The sequence below is a fragment of the Triturus cristatus genome, chromosome 6, assembly GCF_964204655.1.
Source record: "Triturus cristatus chromosome 6, aTriCri1.1, whole genome shotgun sequence".
Taxonomy (NCBI): domain Eukaryota; kingdom Metazoa; phylum Chordata; class Amphibia; order Caudata; family Salamandridae; genus Triturus; species Triturus cristatus.
The window spans coordinates 1428524544-1428549659 of record NC_140589.1 but is presented as its reverse complement, the minus strand read 5'-3'; the positions used below and the strand labels follow the sequence as shown (position 1 = coordinate 1428549659).

At 43.9% G+C, this 25116-nt stretch overlaps 1 protein-coding gene across 3 annotated transcripts in view; it reads left to right on the top strand.

Moving 5' to 3' along the window:
• Nucleotides 1–25116, top strand: part of LRP11 (LDL receptor related protein 11) — a 327158-nt gene that overhangs the window by 73622 nt on the left and 228420 nt on the right. For all 3 annotated transcript variants that reach the window (XM_085612481.1, XM_085612480.1, XM_085612479.1), the window contains exon 2: nucleotides 23802–23959. In XM_085612481.1, the coding sequence (XP_085468607.1) occupies nucleotides 23802–23959 (158 nt within the window). The remainder of the gene's footprint in view (nucleotides 1–23801; nucleotides 23960–25116) is intronic.

Here is a 25116-nt window from a genome sequence, read left to right as displayed (position 1 = left end):
GTTTGCTTCAGAGCCTGGTGGTGGGGTTTTTATGGGAGCCCGTCTCTGGAGGGCCTTGGTGTAGAGCTCCTTCTGCAGGGGGATGAATTTCCCCATGTACTCCATCCATAGCTGGACCTCCTTCTGGTCCAAGCCTAGGTCAGGGCACATTGCCATCTTCTTCCTGAATTCCATATCGTAATGAAAGCACACGCTTGATAGCCTCGCTGTATATTGTACAGGTATTTATCCCCCCTACCCCCGGCCCCCTCCCCCAAAATGTGTCTGCACCGGAAAAGCCCACCTTCCCCTGGAGGCGGGCTAGAGGTAGCCAGCCGGCTGGCTGTAAGCCCCCCCCCCCCTCAAAACTGGATGGTCTTGGGGAGGGTAGCGTCCAGCAGGGAATGGTGATGCGGTGCTGGGCATCTGCCCATCAATTTAACTGCGCTGTGTACGCCACGGGCTACCCCATTTCTGGCTCCCTGACATAGAACTATGCTCATTTTGCACCACAGTTCGTTCTAGTGTGCACACTCGTACTCTTACAGACAGAGTAGTAGTTGTTGGCACACACAAGCCAACTGTTGAGCTATAGTTTGGTAATAAAGTGAGCAAGTGACAGATTTTTTTGAGCTATGTCTAATGCCCGCTATGATAGTCTTACCCCTGCATAACTTTAAAACTTTTCCAAACACGCATTTCAGAACTCTGTGTCACAGTTCTTCAAGTACACTTTTTTTTACACTACTTTGTGATTTTATAACTCAGCAAACCTCTATCCATATGAGATTCTACAATCCTGATCTGAGGCCACGCAGCACACCTTTAGCTTGATTTGGTGGTTATCAGTGAACAGAAGAACTATCAGACACACTTCTTGCGACCTCTTATTCGATGTGACTGCCAAGAGGCATATTTCTCTTCTCCCTGTCTTGAGCCTTTGTTCTTTCTTAAACCTAGGAGAGGCCAATATGTAATGTTGCATGAAAGGCATTATCTATGATCTCAGTTACATGATAGCTTATCCAAATATTTTTTTATGTTGTCTTCATTACCTTCTAAAAGCCCCACTTTTTTCAGTTCTCTGGAAGGACTAATTCATTTGACTCACCTGTATTCCGATACCTTTCTATGTCATGGCCAGGCTTGGTTCCTGTAATCTTGGAAGTATGGTGGTCCTTGAAAATGAGGACAATTTGTTTGTGGTGTTTTTTTCTAGGGGCAGTATTATCAATTAAATAAATTCTCCATGTAGGAGATAAGCGGCTGTTTAAAACAAAAAGTTTCCTAAAATTACTAGAATCCAGTTAAGTTATCAAAAATTTAACATTGTGAGTGATTTGTGTTGGGCCTTTTGACTGGTTTATTACTGCAGCCTGAAAATTACTTATTGAGGAAGATATGAATAGAACTTTGTTGGTTATTTTAGCAAGCTCAGGAGTTATGAAAATTGATCATGTTCAAGTTTGATAAATATATTTGTATTTTTTCAGAGTTTGCATCATTAGAACAGCACCCTTGTTGGCAAAAAGGAATATCCAAGTCTATGGTGTAAGACGAGAGTCCAAAACGTTTGACTAAAATTTTGACCTACGTAGGTTGCAAATAGGCTCTAGAGAAAAGTCTAAATATAGGAAATGGCAGGATTCTGAAACAGTTTGAGGGCATTTGGTAATCATTCGTAAAACTGTATTCTTAATTTTAAGTAATGGTGTTTATATGTCACCACATCAGTGGAGTTCTTGGAATCGATCAATTGGTTTATATTTGCTTGTTTCGTCTTTCCTCTTGTGATTACCCTTTACTTCTTGAATGCTTTGTGTATTTGATGCTGTCTATAGATTGCGTTTGATTTATATTTTTTATTTTAAATAATAGCACTGTTTAGGGATTACTTGTACAATTTATATACAGTTAAAATGTTAAGGGAATTATGCATTTTTAGATTGTTTTGTGTATTAAGTCAGTTTTGTTTTGCTCTCTTGCCTATTTCACCCTATCAAATACCATTAAGTACATCCATATTTAACATTGGTGTGGAGATGTATGTATAAAAAACTTCTTTAACAAAAATCTGCACCTCCAGAATCTATAAAGATGCCTGCAGTTTGCTGTGGTTAAGTCCCATAGGTACAGTACAAGCATATAGTTAACAAAATATTATCTTCAGCAGTGTTTCCCAAACTATAGGTCGCTAACAATTTTTTTTTTAAGATGCCTTTAAAAAATCTGTATTTATCTTGTTACATTTGTTACGCTTTAAAGACCGAGGTCACATGTCAGGCTATGTCTTCTGACAAATTGTTGCTTATTTTCTTAACATGGGAATCGGTGTTTACGCCCTCCTCTCACTTTGCAGCCAGAGAAAGAAAAGTAAAGTGAATTATATGACAGTCTTGCTGGGGTGCAGGGAGTGTGATAGGAAAGGCAATAGGATATCATTTTTTTTGTAACACACAACACAATATAAATACCTGTAAATGAACGTTCAACATTCAGCAGTTAGGAAAGCAAAAATGGAGCACTTTTTTGTAATTCTGAAGTGTAATGGAAATAAAGATTTTAATAGGGTCCAAACAAATCAAGACATTTTACTTTGCGCTGCACAATGATTATTAATTTAAACCCAATTTATACACGTTATCATTTACGTGAAGTATGGTTTTGTTAGTAAAACGTTATGTCTGTTTAAAGTTAGTGCCCATTTTTATGGAAAATGTGCGGTCTGTAAATGATGGTGCGCTCCCACATAATTCTTTAGTTACATTAAGAAATTGCCTGCCTCATGACCATTAAAGCTAGGTGGGTCCCAAATGTCATTCTAAAAGTTAGGTTGTGGTTCTGAAAGGTTTGTGAAGCACTGATCTACAGAAATATAGCTTCCTAAATATTGTTTACAAAAGTATTGCTCCAGCGGTGTTATAATAGAATATCATTATCCAATAGGACAATATTTTTGTAAATGTTATTTAGGACACAATATGTCTGTCAGCAGATATATTAGCAAACCATATTCTGACATAAAACCAGCATCATACACCATGGGGTTGTGAATGCAGGGAGACGGGGTGCGTGGGTTGTGGTAATCCTAACAATGTCGTGAGGAGCCCTTGTGTCGGCATTTGCTCATCGGTGTTTTTATTAAAATGAATAAAGTGTTGTTATAAAAAGGAAACCTCATCATAAACATGCCTAATCTGAAAGAAACTTTGTTTGCTAGATAAAGTTTCCTTTCCAACTATGAACACTTATAAATCAGCCCTTTTTACCATCTGTCACTAAACAGAGCCATAGCAACAGTTGGAGAATCTGCTGGCTTCTCCACCCTTCCACTCAGGATGATGTACGCTGAGGATGAAGTACGTTGCACATTAAATCGCTGGTGCTTGCACCCTCATTATCGCCATGAGGGTATGTCTGGAGCTTAGTCCCTGCTATTGAAGATTGAAGGATATTTTAAGGAAACCATTGGTTTGTCTCAGTAAAAGCATAAACCAGTTGTTTTTAATAAGATTACTGCGCGAACATGCATCAATGTCCAGACGCTCTCTGACCGTAAGACAGCAGTTCAGTCAGGAGTTATTCAGTTTGCTCCTCGGCAAGTATGTGAATTGCGTAGTATTTTCCAAGCATGTACAGATGCTATGAACAGTTTTAAAACTCCTGTATTAAAAGTTGGTGTCCCATTTACTATGTCTGTTCTGCTATCAGGGTTGTTTTAAAGGTAATCTTTATGAGAGGTGTCATTGGCTTTAGCCAGAAGCTGTGTGTGTGCAACACCGTTTTAGCTATTGCCTGACCTCGAGCTGGTCCTGTTAGTATATAAGCAGGGAAGAAGGTAGAGTGTCACACACTAGTTTTATTAATATTATTCTTTTTCAGTCTGACCTTTTGAGACCGCTTTAGATGTCTCACATGACTATTGTTTTTCCATAAAAGCATACATAATGTATGTACATAGATGGGCTTTTGGTCAGCCTGCTTCATCCTCTGGTGTGTAACATTATCATTCACGTTTTGCTTCCTCCCACTACAGCGATATAAAATGGGGCAAGCCTGTTTATCTGATTGACTCTCTCCACTTTGACTGATTGCACATAGCCTGTTCACATTGTTCACGTCCACCTATATATATTTCATTTTGCCTAAGTAGGAAAGCTGCCTCAAAGTGTACTTTTTATTTAGTTTATTAGTTTGTTAACTATACAGGCTATTTATTTTTCCTGCATTCTTTTTTAAAGTTTGTTCTAAGGTGTTTAACTGACATTGTTACATTGTAGCTGTCTGTGATTTGACTATTTGGTTAGGTATTATATTATGGTCTTCACAAATAATAATAAAATGCATGACACAACTGAAAGGCTTGTTTTTATAATGAACATCACTAGTAATAACAGAGCCATTGGTGAATGTTTTTTAAATTTGAACTTTGTATTAGGAGGATCAGCTGGTCACGTTTTAAGTTATATTTGCAAGTGCAAAACAAAACAACTATTGCATCCGTTTGTCAAGGCCAGATTGATTGGCTTTGTCAATGCTTGTTCAGAAGTTGCTATAGTTTTGTATCTGACTGAGGGGGGGGGGGGGGGGGGGGGCGTAATTGTCGAAGCAAGTAGTTCGACTTTCAGAAGTCGGCTCCCAAATCCGGAACCTGCAGGTAAGCAAAAGGGATTTTTGTTGATGGATTTTAGGGTCATCTACAGAATCATATCGCTGCTATCGTCTTTCACTTTCTATGCCTCTTCTCCCTCAAACTTAAATTCTTCTGCATTATTAACAAAGCCCTGTATGCTCATATGCAAATTTGCTTAAAAAGCTTTTCATAGCCTGATGTTGTATCTACACATAACCTGTAATCAAACAGTTTCATCTGTGAATATTTTTTCATTGAAAATATTTATTGGAAGGAGAAGGTGAACACATTCGGGTGACAAAAACCAAATGGCCCTCAACATACCCAGATCTAAAAACAGAAAAATAAGCTCCCTCATCTTTTCACTCCCGCTGTCTGGAATAATCATCCCTTATCTACGGATGATACCCTGCTGAAAGCCTTTACATCTGATCTCAAATGCCTCCATTTCTTAGTCCCTCTGCCCCCTCCCACAATTTCTAGCCCTGCACTTCCGTCTACTGCTTGACATCTGATTTTATTTCTCTCTGCCGTTGTTTATTTGTATACTTTGTTAATAAAAACGTATGATCCTGCATACTTTGTATATCTTTATTAAAACATCCTCCCACTTGTTATCTAAACTCCTCTCCTGGTGCATAATGCACTCTGTGCCTTTACTGGGGTGGCATAGTTTCCGTCTTATTGTGTGTGCGTGGTGATACCTAAAATCGATGACTAGGAGCACGATTAAGAAGTGATCAGACCATCATTAAGGCTGCATACTTAACAACTGAGTCCCAGTTTCATGGGCAAATACAAGTTCCAGGATATGGCAAGCAATGTGAGTATGACCATGATATCCCAAGGTTCGTAGATGGCATTTACGGGAATTGAGCTACTCTAATTGACAGTGTAACGGGTCACTACACACTCGAAGGAGAAGTTTAGATGTAGAATTAAAGTACTTCACGAGGATGTGGTATAAAGTATTGCAACGCATCACTTTCTCTTGGATTTGCTTCTTATTTGGGTGGGAGGGTATCTTTGATATATTGGGTTGTCAAAAGAGGTGATTGTGTGACCCCCTGAACTAAGCCAGTGAAGGCCCAAGTTTGTGCCAGTGGACTAATTTAAACATTCCTCTATGTCCAGGACATGTTAGCAAACTCATTGTGTTTTGATAAGGGTCTGGGCCTGGTTTCAGTTTAAGAGGAGTAAGAGATTGGTCTGACCGTTTACATGAATTGGTCAGATCCTCAATCTCTGAAGAGTCGGTATCTTGAATAGTTTTGAGATCTGTGGCCTGTATGGACTTGGTGCTTGTTTTCAGAAAGAGTTTGTTGCAGTTTATCTGATACACAATAAAGCAAAAGCTGCTGTTGTGGCATGGAAAGGTCTTGAATTTACATAATGGGGAGAGTGGTACCAAGCACATTCTTTACAAAGGTGAATTTGGAATCTAGGAGGTAACTGAGGAATTAGGTGTTTGGTATGATGTAGTGGCAGAAATGGTGAAGGCTCATGCCCTTCAACTAAATATGATTTAGGGCCTGAAGGGTTCCAATGGTTCCAATGCTTATTGTGGTAAGTTTCAGGTAAATGAAGGACATCCATGTTTCGGCGGCATCAAGGCATGAGTTCAGGTCGTTGGTGTCTTCTGCCAATCAGTGGTTTGGGGATTGTCAACAAGATGTATATTTTGGAAATATTGAAAACTATTTCCTATGCTTTTAAAATAGCCAGTCAGCCATTGGCAAAGCCAGTTGCGTTACTTGGTCAGCATTGGTAAAGTAAGATTGTTTGGCTTTGCTAATACTTGTTTTATCCGTTAGTTAGTGTTCTCAATTTCAAGCAGTCATTATAGAGCAGGACTCGAAAAATCATAAAAATGTTACTAGACTTGCAGGTCTAATAACTTGAATAATTTATTTGACTTAACTGTAATTAATGTACTTCACCCATAAACTGGTCTCAGAATGTCACCCTCGGCAAACACTTTATTTTGCAGAGCCACCTTTTTCTTCATGCTCACATAAAAGAGCACCTTCCAATATGTGAGTTCAGCATTCCTGCTGTACAAAAAAGCCTATGTGGTTTGATTTAATAGACTCAACGTTTGCTCCATGCATAATATGAATCTAGCCAACCTATATGGTACACATGACCCCTGACTTGCCTCTTAGTTCACTAGTAGCATTGCCATCAGGGCAGGAATGTGTCTCCGTTCATCTTTGAAAACTTACTTTTAATAAATATATTATGAACTATGTAGTGCATAAATAATAATAATGTGTGGAAATTGGGTTTCAACAACACATTTGGCATTTGAACATCACCAACTAAAGTGTTCTTGTAGGAAAGTGGATATCTGACTATGGTTACCCCCAACTTTTTGCCTAGTGTCTAGCTGGTTTTTCGACTTAGTTGGCCTGAGATCCTGCCATCCAGGGTCTCAGGCTGTCTGCTCTCTCTTTAAAATGGACTCCATGTACCCTAGGTACATAACCAATTGGTAAGGATCACCTTATTGGACCCTGTACAGTGTACCCTAGGTACCCAGGGCATAGGTGTACCCTAGGCCTCCCAGGGGCTGCAGCATGTATTATGCCACCCCTGGTCTGGCCTTCCAATCAGACACAACTGGCTGATCACTCAGCTGGGGCAAGGTCGTGTAATCACCCCTTGCTTAGATATAGTATGCCTATATCTACCCTTATATATAGACACATGTGTACCTATCAGTCACTCCTATGGCAGGCCTTAACAATCCTGGAGGCAGAGTGCTTGGTAACATGTGAGATGGTGCTCTAGCATGAGCTGAGCCTGTCTGCAGCTTTCGGAACCATGTCCTTATAGCTGTTCTATGATATAGCCTACCATATACTCTTAAAGTGCCTTATAATCTTAAACGGTTATGGTAACTATGGTTTGGCTTTATCAAAACATGTCGTGTAAGGTGTCTAACACTTTGGAATAATACCCCCATACCATTTCTGGTGATGAGGATATTATTCCTCCCTTCTAGAGGGAGAGACATGTTAAAATCCTACTTTGCTGTTTAACTCTAACCAAAGCCTCAGCATCACAAAATGGATGCTGCTGCCACAGACACAAGTCTGACCTCCTGCTGCTGGGAGTGATCCCAGCCAGGGAGGCCTGGACAATAGGTTTCCTGCTTGGGGAGGTGCTAGCACCTCCCCAGACAGCCTTTAGTGTATTGGGGCAGGGTGGGCTGAAAGGAATGAGACATGCCTGGGGCACACAAGGTGTTCCTTGCATAGTCCAGTTCAAACCGGCGCTGGGGCACTCCAGCCCCAGCTCTGGCGCGAAACTGGACAAAGGGAAGTGGGTGTAACCACCCCCTCCCAGGTCCCACCCATAAGGCGTGACCTAGCAGGTATCCCAGCCCCCCAGATTAGTATAAGAGTGGGAGTTGGGCCTCAAGACTTTAGATTATCCTGAACCTGCAAAACTGAACAGAAACTCTGGACCTTCGACATTCGACGAAAGAAGAAGACTGAAGAATCTCCCTTGTAGCCAAGGAGTGGCTACCCTGTGCAAACAGGCACCATCAAGAGACTACCCTTTGCTTTGCGACCGTTCTACGAGGAACCGACTGCAGAGCCCGACCAGAGCCTTGACTTCCAGACTTCTCCGACCCTCATCCACATCTGCAGCAGAGCTGAGATCCGTGGAGGCGACGAGCGACGTGGGACCGGCTACCTGGAAAAAGTGGCTAGTAACTTACAGCGCAGCTTCTGAGGTACCCTCGAAGTTGTGCACCGGGGATTGAGAAGCCCCAACCCCAAGCACCATCTGCACCGAAGATCAGCCCCCCACACTCCACGAGTCCTGCGTGGGGCCCTTCAGCATTTTCCTGCTTGCCGCGTCTGTCCGGTTGCTTGCCCGCTGGCTAGTGGCCTCTGTGACGACGCACCCTGAAATCTTCTGCGCTGGTTTGGCTCCTCCAGACTGGCTCCCGCTTCTCTGCAAAGAAGAAGCAGCCCAGACCTTCCTGGTCTGCACCAGAAGCAAGTCCTTCGTTCTTCGTGGGTTCCGCTTGCCAAGGCTTGGTGAGTCCTAGTCCAACTTCGACGCCGCCGACAGCAAGAGCCTTCGTGGGACAGCTCACCTCCTGGTCCTGGTTGTCCTTGACGCTTCCTGGTCCTCCTGGCTGCAGCGACAAGCTTCACCTTCACCTGCAATCTTCACGACATCGCCTGGTTCCTTCCTGGTTCCACGTGGTCACTGGCTAGTGACCTTGACTCTGTCCCTTCTGCTTGCAGGTTTCTTCTCTTCTTGATCCCAGCCTTGGGATCCACCGGACACTCTTCACTGACTGCCTGTCAGCATCTTTCTTCAGGCATCCATAGGAGTCGACGACGAAAACGACGCATCTTCACCCCTATGCACCCGCAGCCTGTGGGCTAGGTAACTTGGGTACTCCGGTGCTCATCAGGATAGTGACTATCCTAGTGTCTAGTTTTCAAGTCTCAACTTCCTAGCTACTCCGGAAGTGTCCTAAATCTACCGTTTTCTAAACTGTACTATTGCTATTGACTTTTACGCATTACGCGTGAGTGTTTCCACTCTGCACACGAATCCCGTGGGCCTCCCACTCCCTAACTAACGCTAGTGTAGTGTAGCCCCAGCGATTCCCTAGGCCTAGGCCTATTCTATTTCCGTGACCGTGGTCCTTATACCACTTACTTAGTATATGGTTTGCGTGGCCCCTAGGGCCTAACTGTATTACTTACCTGTGTGACTTAATGTATGCATAAATAAGACTGTGTTGTACTTACCTCTAATCTCATAAAGAGTGCTGAGGGTTTGCTTAGAATAAATACACTTTATTTTATATATATATCTGTTGTGGTGTCCTTTCATTTGGTATTCAAGGGATTATATATGGTATCACAGCTGGCTTCACATGCCATTCAGAGTTTAGCCTAAGACTGCTCTTGTCCATGCTACCACTAGGATAGCTGGTCTATAAGGTTGACTTTACAACCAATCACCATAAGGGTATTTGGACTGATATAAGGTGTACACTAGAACTAGTGACATCATACATCAGGCCAACTTCTCACATTGGTGAGCAGCGGTTGGGATCTGAGCTTGCTGTTGTAATACCATTGTAATCTTGAGATACTGAATTGAAAGATCACACAGATATTGTCTAGGTACATATAACATAGATTATTATACTTAAGTCCTACTGGACTTTGTAGTTGTAGGTTGAAGGGAGTAACACACCCTGACTACAACTACTAGAGAGGTTTAGTAGATACAACTAGTGTAGGTAGGTGCACACACCACACCCTCACTAGATCATGTCTCTGAGAGGAGATCAAGTAGATGCTCTCTCAGGAGGATCAGGTCTGCAAAAGATCCCCTCTAGATATGATACCTTAACATTCCAGGAGATGAGACACTTGTGTACCTCCAGAGGAATAAAACAGGGTGCAAACCCTACCCTCCTTCAGTTAAGACAACTCCTAGAGGAGTATGATGCTCTTAGGGCATCTCAGGCAGGTGCCCTAGGCACAGAGGAGGGTCTACCCACCACATAGGAGTCAGATGGGGCTTCAGATGGAGAGGTAGACAGCCAGGGCCAAGTAGGAAGACTTAGCCAGGCTAACCTAAGTTTACATGGGAGTTTGCATGGGGTCCCCCCATACAGACCCACAAGTAGGCTTACACAGAGAAGCAGGAGGGACAGATCCCCTTCAAGGGAATCCATCCACTCCCATGTCTCTAACATCTCTAATGCTTCCTCTCACAGGGGAATGACTTCCCATGAGAGAAAGGAGCATGAAGCCAGAATGAGGGAAGCTAATCTGAGGATTCAGAGGGAAGAACTTGCCCTTGCCAAAGAGAAGCTTGCTCTGGCTAGAGAACAAAAGTTAAGTGGGTTAGAACCCACTGGTGGCAGCAACATTCCTAGAGATAGGGATAGGTTTTATGACCATAGAAACCTAAGCAAGATAGTCCCCCCATATCAGAATGGGGATGACATCCACAAGTGGATGACTGCTTTGGAGAGGGCCTGCAAAGTACAGCAGGTTCCCCAGAGTCAGTGGGCAGCTATCTTGTGGCTCTCCTTTTCTGACAAAGGTAGAGACAAGCTCCTCACAGTCAGTGATGAGGATGCAAACAATTACAAAGTCCTGAAGAGTGCTCTGATAGATGGGTTTGGCTTAACCACTGAGCAATATAGGTTGTTGTTCAGAGACACCCAGAAGACACAGGCATAGGACTGGTCTGATTTTGTGGATTGTGCCACTAAGGCTTTGGAAGGTTGGTTAAATGGCAGCAAGGTGCAGGACTATACAGGATTGTACAACTTGATTATGAGGGAGCAGATCCTTAGTAATTGTCAGAACCAGCTTCTCCATCAACACCTGGTAGACTCAGATTTGACCTCTCCCCAAGAATTGGGAAAGAGGGCAGATAAATGGGTCAGGACCAGGATTAGGCCTAAAAATCAGGGTGGTGACCAAAAGAAAGATACCACCAAGCCTCAAGAGAAGGGTGGGGATAAAGCAAAAGAGAAATCTTCCTCAGGGCCCCAAAACTCCACACAGGGTGGTGGGTCCCAAGCTCCCTCCTCTACCACAGTTAAAAAGCCTTACTGCCATGTGTGTAAAACTCCTGGGCATTGGACAACTGACAGCAGTTGTCCACAGGCTAAAAACAAAACTGTTCCTCCAACTACTCCTGTCACACCACCTATTACTGTCAGCAGTAATCCCCCAGGTGGTGGGAGAGCCCCCAAAAAATTGGTTGGGTTTTCTTGGGGAACACAGGGGGATCCTGGCTTAGCCAATTCCCCTACAGCAGCTACTCTTGTCTGTGATGGTGGCATGGGGTTTGCCAACTTCACTGCCTGTCCCAACACTTTGGGTAGGTACAGACAGGAACCCTACATCAATGGTAGAAAAGCTGAGGCCTACAGAGACACTGGAGCTAGCATCACTATGGTGGCCCATAGGCTAGTTCCCTCTGAGCAGCTTTTGCCTGGTTTCTCATACCAGGTGACTAACATTGATGGCAAACAGAACAGTCATCCCATGGCAGAGGTATGTCTCAGCTGGGGAGGTGTCACTGGCCCTAAAAGGGTGGCAGTGTCTCCAACCTTGTCTGTGGACTGCTTACTGGGGAATGACTTAGAACTCTCAGCTTGGGCTGGAGTTGAACAAGACACCCATTCCAAAATGGTAGGCCTTTCCCAAAAGGGTAGTGGGGTTGTGCCAGTCACAACCCCTGTCCAAGCAGATTTCCTCCCTGAAAAGGTTGGAAGGGCAGTGGTAGCCACAGCCCAGGCACAGACAGACTTCCCTGTAGAAATTGGCAGAGCTGTGACAGTCACAGCTCAAACACAAACTGAGTGCCTTCCTGAAAAGGTTGGCAAGGCTGTAATGGTCTCAGCCCATACTTAGACGGATATAGGTGTAGTGAAGCCTGAAACTATGGATCACTCCACACAAACAGAGAGTAGTGGGGAGGAAGAAAAATCTCCCTCTCCCCAGACATTAGGAAAAGGTCAGCCTCCTCAGGGATCTGACCTCACCCCTTGTGAAGGAACTGCCCCAGAGGTAGCCAGGCCTGGCCTGGCAGAGCCTCTGATGTCAGTGGCCCCTTCCAAGGTGGGACCCAGTCTGGTGCAGGTAGCCTGCCTCTCTCTACCCTGCCTCAGTCAGCCCAGGGCTGCAGAGGTCAGGGAGGCCAGTGGACCCCAAGAGGGCCCCTGTCCACAAGAACCCCCCATCAAAAGAATGAGGATTGCCTGGCTAGTAGCCCTAGCCAGGTGATGGGTAAAAACATTCCTGAGGGATCCCCTTCACAGGTAGTTAGGGACCTCCCCCAGAGGGATTCTGTTGGGCACAGGCAAACATGGGACCTTAGGGCCCCAAACCTGACCTGTCCCTCCAGTAAGCCCACAAAAGGGACCCAGCCTCCAGCTTTAGGTAGCCAGAGGCTGACCCTGAGAGCACAGTGCAACTCAGTTAGAGAAAGAAAGGCATCCATGGTGGAGGATGATTGGAGGAAGCTGAGGCCTCACTTTGAGGACACTCACTTCAGTACTCCATCTCAACACCAGCCTTTTACTTTGCAAAGACACACCAAAGGTAGAGATTCCCTATGGTGGAGACCCTATGATATCTTTAGGATGAGGGATTGCTTAGTGGACCATGAGACAGGGGGTAACCATGCCAGTGCTGGTTCTTCCTTATATGGCCACTCAGGCAATAGAGGCTTACCTTGTCAAGGCCAGCCTTATCTCCTTTCGTTTGAAGGGGGGGGTTGTGTAGGAAGGTGGATATCTGACTATGGTTACCCCCAACTTTTTGCCTAGTGTCTAGCTGGTTTTTCGACTTAGTTGGCCTGAGATCCTGCCATCCAGGGTCTCAGGCTGTCTGCTCTCTCTTTAAAATGGACTCCATGTACCCTAGGTACATAACCAATTGGTAAGGATCACCTTATTGGACCCTGTACAGTGTACCCTAGGTACCCAGGGCATAGGTGTACCCTAGGCCTCCCAGGGGCTGCAGCATGTATTATGCCACCCCTGGTCTGGCCTTCCAATCAGACACAACTGGCTGATCACTCAGCTGGGGCAAGGTCGTGTAATCACCCCTTGCTTAGATATAGTATGCCTTATATATAGACACATGTGTACCTATCAGTCACTCCTATGGCAGGCCTTAACAATCCTGGAGGCAGAGTGCTTGGTAACATGTGAGATGGTGCTCTAGCATGAGCTGAGCCTGTCTGCAGCTTTCGGAACCATGTCCTTATAGCTGTTCTATGATATAGCCTACCATATACTCTTAAAGTGCCTTATAATCTTAAACGGTTATGGTAACTATGGTTTGGCTTTATCAAAACATGTCGTGTAAGGTGTCTAACACTTTGGAATAATACCCCCATACCATTTCTGGTGATGAGGATATTATTCCTCCCTTCTAGAGGGAGAGACATGTTAAAATGTTACTTTGCTGTTTAACTCTAACCAAAGCCTCAGCATCACAAAATGGATGCTGCTGCCACAGACACAAGTCTGACCTCCTGCTGCTGGGAGTGATCCCAGCCAGGGAGGCCTGGACAATAGGTTTCCTGCTTGGGGAGGTGCTAGCACCTCCCCAGACAGCCTTTAGTGTATTGGGGCAGGGTGGGCTGAAAGGAATGAGACATGCCTGGGGCACACAAGGTGTTCCTTGCATAGTCCAGTTCAAACCGGCGCTGGGGCACTCCAGCCCCAGCTCTGGCGCGAAACTGGACAAAGGGAAGTGGGTGTAACCACCCCCTCCCAGGTCCCACCCATAAGGCGTGACCTAGCAGGTATCCCAGCCCCCCAGATTAGTATAAGAGTGGGAGTTGGGCCTCAAGACTTTAGATTATCCTGAACCTGCAAAACTGAACAGAAACTCTGGACCTTCGACATTCGACGAAAGAAGAAGACTGAAGAATCTCCCTTGTAGCCAAGGAGTGGCTACCCTGTGCAAACAGGCACCATCAAGAGACTACCCTTTGCTTTGCGACCGTTCTACGAGGAACCGACTGCAGAGCCCGACCAGAGCCTTGACTTCCAGACTTCTCCGACCCTCATCCACATCTGCAGCAGAGCTGAGATCCGTGGAGGCGACGAGCGACGTGGGACCGGCTACCTGGAAAAAGTGGCTAGTAACTTACAGCGCAGCTTCTGAGGTACCCTCGAAGTTGTGCACCGGGGATTGAGAAGCCCCAACCCCAAGCACCATCTGCACCGAAGATCAGCCCCCCACACTCCACGAGTCCTGCGTGGGGCCCTTCAGCATTTTCCTGCTTGCCGCGTCTGTCCGGTTGCTTGCCCGCTGGCTAGTGGCCTCTGTGACGACGCACCCTGAAATCTTCTGCGCTGGTTTGGCTCCTCCAGACTGGCTCCCGCTTCTCTGCAAAGAAGAAGCACCCCAGACCTTCCTGGTCTGCACCAGAAGCAAGTCCTTCGTTCTTCGTGGGTTCCGCTTGCCAAGGCTTGGTGAGTCCTAGTCCAACTTCGACGCCTCCGACAGCAAGAGCCTTCGTGGGACAGCTCGCCTCCTGGTCCTGGTCGTCCTCGACGCTTCCTGGTCCTCCTGGCTGCAGCGACAAGCTTCACCTTCACCTGCAATCTTCACGACATCGCCTGGTTCCTTCCTGGTTCCACGTGGTCACTGGCTAGTGACCTTGACTCTGTCCCTTCTGCTTGCAGGTTTCTTCTCTTCTTGATCCCAGCCTTGGGATCCACCGGACACTCTTCACTGACTGCCTGTCAGCATCTTTCTTCAGGCATCCATAGGAGTCGACGACGAAAACGACGCATCTTCACCCCTATGCACCCGCAGCCTGTGGGCTAGGTAACTTGGGTACTCCGGTGCTCATCAGGATAGTGACTATCCTAGTGTCTAGTTTTCAAGTCTCAACTTCCTAGCTACTCCGGAAGTGTCCTAAATCTACCGTTTTCTAAACTGTACTATTGCTATTGACTTTTACGCATTACGCGTGAGTGTTTCCACTCTGCACACGAATCCCGTGGGCCTCCCACTCCCTAACTAACGCTAGTGTAGTGTAGCCCCAGCGATTCCCTAGGCCTAGGCCTATTCTATTTCCGTGACCGTGGTCCTTATACCACTTACTTAGTATATGGTTTGCGTGGCCCCTAGGGCCTAACTGTATTACTTACCTGTGTGACTTAATGTATGCATAAATAAGACTGTGTTGTACTTGCCTCTAATCTCATAAAGAGTGCTGAGGGTTTGCTTAGAATAAATACACTTTATTTTATATATATATCTGTTGTGGTGTCCTTTCATTTGGTATTCAAGGGATTATATATGGTATCACAGCTGGTTTCACATGCCATTCAGAGTTTAGCCTAAGACTGCTCTTGTCCATGCTACCACTAGGATAGCTGGTCTATAAGGTTGACTTTACAACCAATCACCATAAGGGTATTTGGACTGATATAAGGTGTACACTAGAACTAGTGACATCATACATCAGGCCAACTTCTCACAGTTCTGATTTGGTTTCATCCTATTAAAATACTTTTGTTCATCTCACAGAACTACAAAACAAGTGTTTTCATAACTACTGAAATTTATTTGGAAATGTTTGTGCAGTTCCCTTTTTAGCTATTTAAATGTGTTAGAAGAAAACATGACATCCTCCAGCCTTTAATTTCACACTTTTTGTACAGCACATTTGTCAGACATTTCACTCTACAAAATCCTCAAACTTTGCAGTCAGAGAATTTGTTTTTATTGCAGATGTAAACTGACTTTACCTCTGTCTCTGAACACAAAATAAATGTGACAAGATTAAAACAAAATCAAAAGGAATCTTTTATGCTCCTTCACTTTGTGAGTAAACAGAACAACCTGTTGTTTGTCAGATCACCAGAAGGGGCGAGGAGGCTCTGAATATACCTGGGTCTGATAAAATCTGACCCATCATAGCGAGGGGGCGAGTAAATTTGCTGCGGCCTGTAGAGGTTATAATGAGAGCGTAGAGAAGGTTTATGCTTAATAGGAAGACTGAGTGGGCATCTGAATGTTCACACACCTAATATTCGAAGATGTTGGTTAAATTGATGTAGGTTTGACACATAGGGGCTGTTCACAAAGGTAAACTGACACGTGAGTAAATTGACATGCCTTAAGTTTACTCTTATACGTCTGAGTAAATTTACTACTTTAGGCTGTTGACCATTTATGAGTGTAAAGTTACTCAAAATGGTAGACTTGCACCCCCTCCCTGAAACAGGGGGTAGAGTCCTTACAAACGTCATATACAACTGAAAAGCTACTGCTAATAGTGCCTTTCTAACTGTATTTTTCATTTCACACACTTGTTGAAGACCTCCGTAATTGGGACAGAAATCTCCTTATAGTAAGTTAATGAAAAAAAATTATTAATGGTTAAATCCAAGCAGTAGAAATATTTTTAGGATAAATATGAATTCGTGTAATATAATTTAAAATACTTATATTAATAAAAGTGTTTTCCTTAAGGATCAAATTGAAAAGTCCCACCTAATGTAAAAAAATGATATTTTTATTACGATCTAAAGAGTTTTAAAAGTTATATATAGAATTCATTTATTTATATTTTAAAACATTGAAGTTACTTTAATTTTAAAATTTAAAAAGGTTCTCACCATATTTTATAAAAAAACTAATAATGATGTTTATATAAAATGTGCTTAACATTAAATAATGTATGTTTCTAAAAAGTTAAAGTAAGTTAATTTAATTTAACATCAGTTCCTTTGGCCTTTTTATTTTAGGTCCTTGCTTTTATTAGGTTCAGTAGGAGGTTGTTGCAGCACCAGTGGTTGACCATTGGCGGTGCTGGACTTACTTCCGGCCCGAGCTGGAGTACATTTACCACTGTTTTGGGTCATTTTTGCCAGTAGTAACTATAGATGTACCGTTTGTGAATAGCAATGGGCTTACTATTTTGTAAGTGGGTGCTCCCTCCTGTTACTCGTTGAGCAAAACTGAGGCACACCTCAAGATATATCCAAAAATCTCTTGACTCATCAATGATGCCAATGAACACCTAAAACATGGACCCAGATTGCCAGATAGGCTGGGGACCCTAACGTTGGGATGAAGTGACACCAGAAGGAATCGCTGTACAAATATCCAAGCCTGTTTAGCAACAAGATTAAATATATCTGAAAAAGAAGTAAGAGTCTTGGCTAACTTTCGCCAGGCCTTACTCAATTCAACACTTTACTTTGCAGTGCTACACAGCATTCCTCTGATCTTTTATTACCTACTATGCTGCTGGCCAAAGATATATTTGGAAAGTCTTTTTTGTCCGGTCAAACTGGCCTGCATGTCTGGTTTCCAGAAAGAAAATGGCAATATCAGCATGCATTGAAGTAGAAACAGCTTGAGGTGTTAATATTCCACAAGGCAGCTGGCACACCATTTAAACCAAGTGAGAGCCGTGATTTTGTCAGCAGTGTACGAGTTCTTGGGAGCCCTTGGTTGGACACCTGGTTAAACTGACCCTATTACAGTTTCCTTTTTATTCAAATGGGGCCTGACTATGAGTTAAGAGATCTGCGTTAACTCTGCAGCTCTGGTGTCTTTCACCTGGAGACTCCATCTGCATGAAATATGCGGTAGATGAGGAGTAACCAGGGTAATTTGGTGTGGAATTGCTGATTCGTCGTTAATCCCAAATTGTGAAGCGATTCCTCATGTTCCCAAGCATATTACTGGGTAATTCTACTCCTACAACTACCAGAGTTACAGGTGTCCACGAGTTAAGTCAGGGGGTGCGTAGATCCCAGGTCAAACTTGGGGGCGCTCTGAGTTAATCCCAGTGACACTGATGATCTTTTTCGTTTGTGATGGCTGTTGTGTGCATTTCCTAGAAATCTTGATCTTCTTCCTACTCCTTCTCAACGTGTCCTCAAAATCTATTTTGTTTAAATATGTTCATGGTGAACAAAAATATGGTTCTGATGAACAGTTCTGACTGCACTGTCCTCACCTTAGAATATCCCCAGGCACCAGACTGGATCTGGAAAACGTTCTCAACTGCGACTAGGTGGTGCCATGCGGCTCTTCACTGACTTCACACCACTCTGAAAGTAATTTAGCTGACCCACATGTAAGCGCCACCTCTGCATGCTAACATCGGTTCCTTTCTTTCTAAGCTTTCCAATGCAAATCAAGATTCACTCCCAACTTTGTTGGTTTGTCTAATGACTTCCTAAATTATTGTACCAGACAAGTGTGCTAGGAATGATGGCCCACCCCAAAACATCATGTTTCTAGCCATGCTGTCTCTGCAGGAAGCAGATGTTCGCCCGGACCTGCAAGAGGTGTGTCTTTGGTGTCTGGCTTTTGGCCACAACTTGAGTCGTGCAAAAAGTGTGCCTTCATGCACCGAATACAATCTGAGATCTGGAGTTGAAGGTATATGACCTCAAACACAAAAAGAAGGCGTGGCCTTTGCTACTTGCTCCTGATTCAAGTCGCTGGTGCAAACTTGGTCCTGATCCTTTTCCTGCAACTGCTCAAGTCCAAGACCAATCACAAGCATAATAGTGCATAGTGGAACTCGACTCCTTCCCGCCACTTTGACAACCAAGAGAAGGCCTGTGGGTGCCATGATCTCCATCGCACTCCTTTGAGGTCACATACCACGAAACTGACTCCTCAACTGGTGTTAGCGCACCTCATATTTCCCCGGCTACTGTTCACCCTGCAGCAGATTGAGGCCTTCAAAGAGGCAATGCTACAAATTTTCAGTGTGCTTCTGATTTACTCTGGTGCACCTTTGGGCCCCTGGGAACTACAGAGGCCTCCATTCGGGTTACCGCCTGTGGGTCAGTTTTCAGGACCGTCTGTCCCCTTGGGATCTGCTATCCGGCTAGCTTCAACACCTTTACCAGACTTCTAGTTCGGCTCTGAGCTTCAAGCCATTCCCATCTACATGATGATACCGGAAGATGATTGGTTGCTGATGCCAGTGTCTGACCCCTGAACTAATTTCGGCTCAGCCAGACTGATGTTGCGCTACAAAATAGCAACCGGTCGTTATGCAACCTTACTCTAAAGCACTGCCTCTGCCATGTTGTATTTGCCAGCAGAGGCTTTATCAACTTTTTGGTTCTGGTTTTGAATCTATGCTGGAGCGAGGGGACACCCTAGGATGTTGATGATTATGATGATGGCTTGCTCCATCCTCACTATACTGAGGATGGCTTATATATGGATTTACAGAATGCCAGTGGGCTTGTCACCTCCTCTGAGACGGAGCTTGACTTGCCACTTGGACCACCAACAGAAGAAAGTGCCTCATTTGTGCTGGTGTCTGGAAGGCAGCTGAGGCACTAGAGTTACAGCTATACTGCGCTGAGACCAAACCAAATGTTGCATGGATTCAACATGCATTTGACATTTCTTCCCAGGTTACAGATCCACCACTTTGACGGGTGGGTCTTCCAGATCATTCAAAATGTGTAGGCTATGCCATACCTTTTTTTTTTTCTGTACTGACCTCTGTTTCTGTGCAGTGGAGGGGTTGTTATTCTTGCTAGATCCTCATTTTGAAGAAGGATGGGGTCCCAAGCCGTATGCTGGACATATGGTATCTAAATGCCTTCTTGCGGAAAGCCAATTTAAAAATGCTCATTCTGGTCTTGATCTTGTATGCCCGGACCCAGGCGACTGGGTGGATTCCTTGGACCTGCAGGACACACATTTTCTAGTACCCATCCTGCAGTTCCACAGCATCTTTTGTTTTGAGTGACCAGAAGCATTTTCAGTTTGCTGAGCTTCGTTTTGGATCCATCAGCACTGGTCAAAAAATGGCAGTTTGTCTCCGTCTGTCTTCAGATGACGGACATACCAATATTCATGTACCTCAACAGCTGGTTATTGAAGGTGGGCTCAGCACAGTCAGTTGTGGACCACCTCCGCATGATGGCAGACCTCTTGACATTGTTGGGCTCACTTTCAATAAGCTGAAGCCCAACTGACTCCTTTGCAGAGGCTTCCATTAATGTGAACAATACTGGCCACAGTGGAGTTCATGGCTTTACCTCTGCCTCAGTTAGTCCAGGACATTTGGGCTATGATCCCAATGTTTCAGACTCCGTAGTTATGAGGTTTCTTGGCCTCCTGCGTCCTCCTAATCAGCTACGCCAAATAGCACATGCAGGCTTTTCTATGAAATATAAAGATCCAATGGCAATTTGACCGATGCCAACCATATCTCAGAGGAGATGGTTTGCGATACGAGGTGGTGGCTGCTTGAACTATATTGACCTATCAGTAGCCTTCTCTCCCTTTACCCACCCAGAGCTGTTAGTAAAAGGTGGACGCATCCCTGCTGGAGTGGGGAGGTCACCTGGGAGAGGTAGTTTTCAGGGGACTGTGGCCTCGGCCTGAGGGCCTGCTCCACATCATCCTTCTAGCGTTGCAAGCCATTCATCTGTCTCAGAAAGCCCTACTGCCGTCCATCAAAGGGAGGCCGGTGCAGGTTCTCACAGACAGCATGTGGTACTGCAACAAACAAGGAATAGTGGAGCACTTGGTCTATTGTAAGGAGGTTCTGCGTCTCTAGAGGTGGTTGGAGCACCAGGGAATTTTCCTAATTACAAACCACCTGGCATGTTCGCTAAATGCCGGAGTGGAAAAACTGAGCAGTTGGTGTCTGGCTGATTACGAATGGCTTCTACATCCTGTGGTCACTCCCTAGATGTACAAAAAGCAAACGGCCATGTTGTAATGTCCATGTCTGCCATATCAACAATGAAGCACTATGAATGAAACCTGACTAACTCAAACATCAAATGACGATACATGTGGATAGAAAACACTGACAAATATTTTAATCCAAGCTACAGGTTTTCATAGAGTGAATACAACTCTAAATTTCAGTCCTGTCTCGTTAACCCCGACTGGAATGAAGGTACTTCTTTCCAGAAAATCAGCCTCTCATAGCCGTCCTCCATGATTATTTTTGCATTCTTAAGAGCTCTGATCTAGTTTCCACATCAAGACTAGGGATGAATCATGCATCTAAGGAAAGGGGTGTCCAAATATAGAATTTCCAAGCTGCTTTGTAACAAAGGAACTGTAATCTAATTCTTCATTGGTAGCAGTGATCCCTGCAGTTCTATTGTTGGTTAGGCTGTTAGAGATTGCCCAAGTTCAAATTATGTCGAATTTTCAAAATGGCTAAAGAGTAGACTCTTGGTTTATGTTGTGTTATCTCTCAGAAAGATTTGTCACTTCAAGAGATCTATGGTGATTGATAGTAATATGTCCCATTGCTAGTCACCTTCTAGTCTCACCCTCACACCGTCCCAAAACACAAATGTGCCGTAGGATCAATTCTTTCCATGTGGTTGACAGAAAATTCACACATCTTTCCATTTTGTTAGAAGTCTTTTTAAAACTTGTTGAGGGTGGGAAATGTACTCAACTTTTTATATAAATTCTGATTCTCTCCCTCAATTTCAGATGGTCCACTCCTACAGCCTACAAAGCTTAGAAATATGTTCTAGTTCATGGCTTTTCTTTTAAATTGAAAGGAAATATAGTATCTATTTTTTCTTTGCGGGCAACAAATGAACATGAGCGGTAAAATAAAAGAAAATGTCCATTCTTTAACTAAAAAACGTGAATGTGCATGGGAACCATCTTAGCAAATCATTGGCGCAGTCCATGTCAGGACATGGGAGCCTCATCAAGAGCAGAGCCTTGCACAGCCCACAGGATGACCTGACTGTTGAACCTGATGTCAAGTGAAGAAGATGGGGAATGACCACATTCTCTGAATCTCCTGAGCAATGTATACATCTCTAATCCTATTAATTTTCTTGCCCTACAGTGCACACAAACAGTGAAGAAAAAATATTTTAATTGGACGGGGAACTAATTATTTAATGCATTGTGCATCATTATAGAAGAGAGGTTACAACCCTTTGTGTCCATCACTTGAATGGGATTGGATATCATTTCCAGTCAAAGCCATGGCACACATTTAGCTAGATATTTGTTATATGTGCATGTAAATTTGTAAATATAAGAGTAGTATGGAATATACCTTCTGATACATACCATCTGGCTCCATAGATTACAGCAGGTTGCCCCTCTTGGTGGGTCCATTGGGATTTGTTCAATGAATGGCTTGTGGGAGCTGAAGAGATGCAGATGGGCATGCACAGCAGAGACCAATGTGGCAGAGAGAAAATGTCAGGAACAATAAACTGTGGAGACACCCTAGGAGAAGAGCATTTAAGGGAAAAGCATGAATTCTCCGCGAGCAGCAGTTTTGGCATAGTTGAAGCATATGAAAGGAGAATGCAGATTTTGCAGTTACTTGTCTGCATCCAAAATAAGCATTCTGTGAATGCTTTACAAGACTGAGAAAAATACAGAGACCCTCAATAAGAAATGTGATAAGCTGAGAAAGATGGCCATAAACTGGTGGTAAGGATGACGTAGGTGGCAGTAAAGATGAGCCAAAATAAACGCTGAGGAAAGGTAATATCTGAAAAGATCATTGAAGTTGCAAGAAACCACTGTTATTCTTGAGATAGTGCCATAAAGTCAGGGCCACCAATGTAAGCATTCTATGTATACAAGCAAGAATGGAAAAGAAGGATCTTTCGGGCTTTATGTAGGTTGTGATGCCAAAGCTATTTGATCAGCCTTGAAGAGCCACCAAGTCTGCTCCCAGACGGAATATGGCTAATTGCTGCCCTTGTGAGTCCTGAAGAAGTCCACAGCACTGGTCACATTGAACTCAGCAAACGAAGACCTGCAGATTAAGCATTTCTCAATTCACTTCTTTGAGAATGGTTGCCAGAAACAGAATTAGACCAAGGGCGTGTGAGGGGGTGACAGAGTGCAAGGAAACAAAGGGTGGCATCCTCCCCTAGTTGCACTATAAGTAAAAATTGTTGAAAAACAATAAATCTTGCAAGGCCTGGAGGAAGCATAAAGGATTAAAAAAACGAATTGTGTGCCCTGCTGCGGAAGAGAACATTATAGCACATAAGGGACAGTGACGGGGGAGGGGAGGAGCCATTCTCCTGGAGAGTTTATGGGAGCCTCAATGCAAGTACAAATTAAGAAGAAACTAGTATATTTGTGATAGAGATCCATTGACCCTCTTTCATGACTAGCATTATGGTAAGAACAAACAAATAACCAACTAATACGTCCAGTCCCTCTTAGGACACCTTCTCTGGTTCCCTTGTAGCAGTTTCACTGGACTTTATTGCTATCCACTGCACACAAACCCCATCTTTAAAATGTGTAGTTTTTTTTACATATTGTCCTCTCAAAGCTACATAACGACCCAGTAAGGTATTTAACCTGTTCCTCCATACAAGTAGTGATCCATTATTCACTACAGGCATAACAATGAAATCTGTTACTCTATTATTATTTATGTGCATTTCTATTTGATTTTTCTACATTGACATTTTGTTTGTCTATTTTCCAAGGATCTTGTCTCATAGAAAATAAAGTTATGTTTGTCTTGATGTTTGTCTTGTTTTCAAGAGTGCCTTGCTTCCACATTCTGACACCTAAAGCTATGTTTACTATTTCTAGCAAAATGTTCAAAATACTGTCAATGCAATTTGCTATGTACAGAAGTAGTTTTGTTCTCCCTCATCTACTGTACTTTTTTCCCTCAGATATCGATGAACCTCCACGTAGCAATGCGGGGCAAGATGTGGTGCTGCAGTTACCGACAGATTGGGCGATTTTGGATGGCCGAGAGAGCATAGACGACCATGGGATTATCCGATATGAATGGAATTTGCTCCACGGAGATCCTTCACTTGACATGAAGGTGCAGAAAACTATCACATTTTCGGGTTGTATGCATGCCAAAGTTAGATTTGTTCTTTTCATGTTTTTAATCTATTTTGTGGACTAAAGAATAGTATTTATGTTGTAGGTATATAGACAACATTCATTATTCTTACTCAATACAGTATAACACAATATCTCAATAGCAGGCTTCTCCAGCGAGTAGCTACTGGTAGCTCTCCATCTACCTGTAAGTAGCTCACAAGTGTGCAGCCCAGGCTAGCCCAGCCTACTAAATTAGAAGCTTTTGCTTGGTTGAATTAATATATGTATACCAAAATTGAGAGTGTATATTCAAGACAAACATTTGTGTATTTTTTTAGAACTCCTAAGCTGATATTTGGAGAAAATGTCAAACTTTCCAAAATACATTAAAATCTGATATTTGAGTGATGAATTATGTGGCTTTGGGAAGACGTTTTACAAATATTACCTTGGTTCAAGAGACATTGCAGCTATGACTGTTATGTATTACTCATGTAGAGGCATTCCAGATTGACCAAGCCTTTTTAGGTCGAGCCTGTGCAGCACATGTGCTGCTCTGCGAGGCATGCAGTATTAAAGTATGGACTTGAAGCCCGCCCACTCTTCTCCCATATTTTCTATTGGGTTCTGTCAGTGTCCTTCGTAAAAGCTGGCTTCAAATTCATTCATAGGCGTCTTAGTCCCTCCTTAGTACCGCCTTGTCTTCATTTGTAACCTTGCATCAGGACTGGACCTTTTACCGTGTCCTTACTGTATAGCTTGTATTAACCCTTAACAAGGACTCTTTGTTTAATTAATGTAAACAAGGCGCATGGGTGCAGGGCATGAAGTTGTTGCACGGCGCCCATTTGATCCTTATTTTTAAATATGCATGGGCACCGTATAAAACCCACAACAATCTCATCTACTCGCCTGAATGTTTCCTGATTTAAGTCAGCCTGCTGGAAAGTGACTACCACCAAACACCGCACCATTATCGACTGTAGGACGGCGTAATACACTCTAATACTCTGCCTAGTCTCTCCCATGTGCCGAGCACAGTCTTCTCTACATAACATGCATCCTCTCCATCATGGCCACTCTCGAGACATGCCTCATGCGAGGTACACTTCAGACACCATGCCAACACAGTCAGTCTGCCGAACACCACCA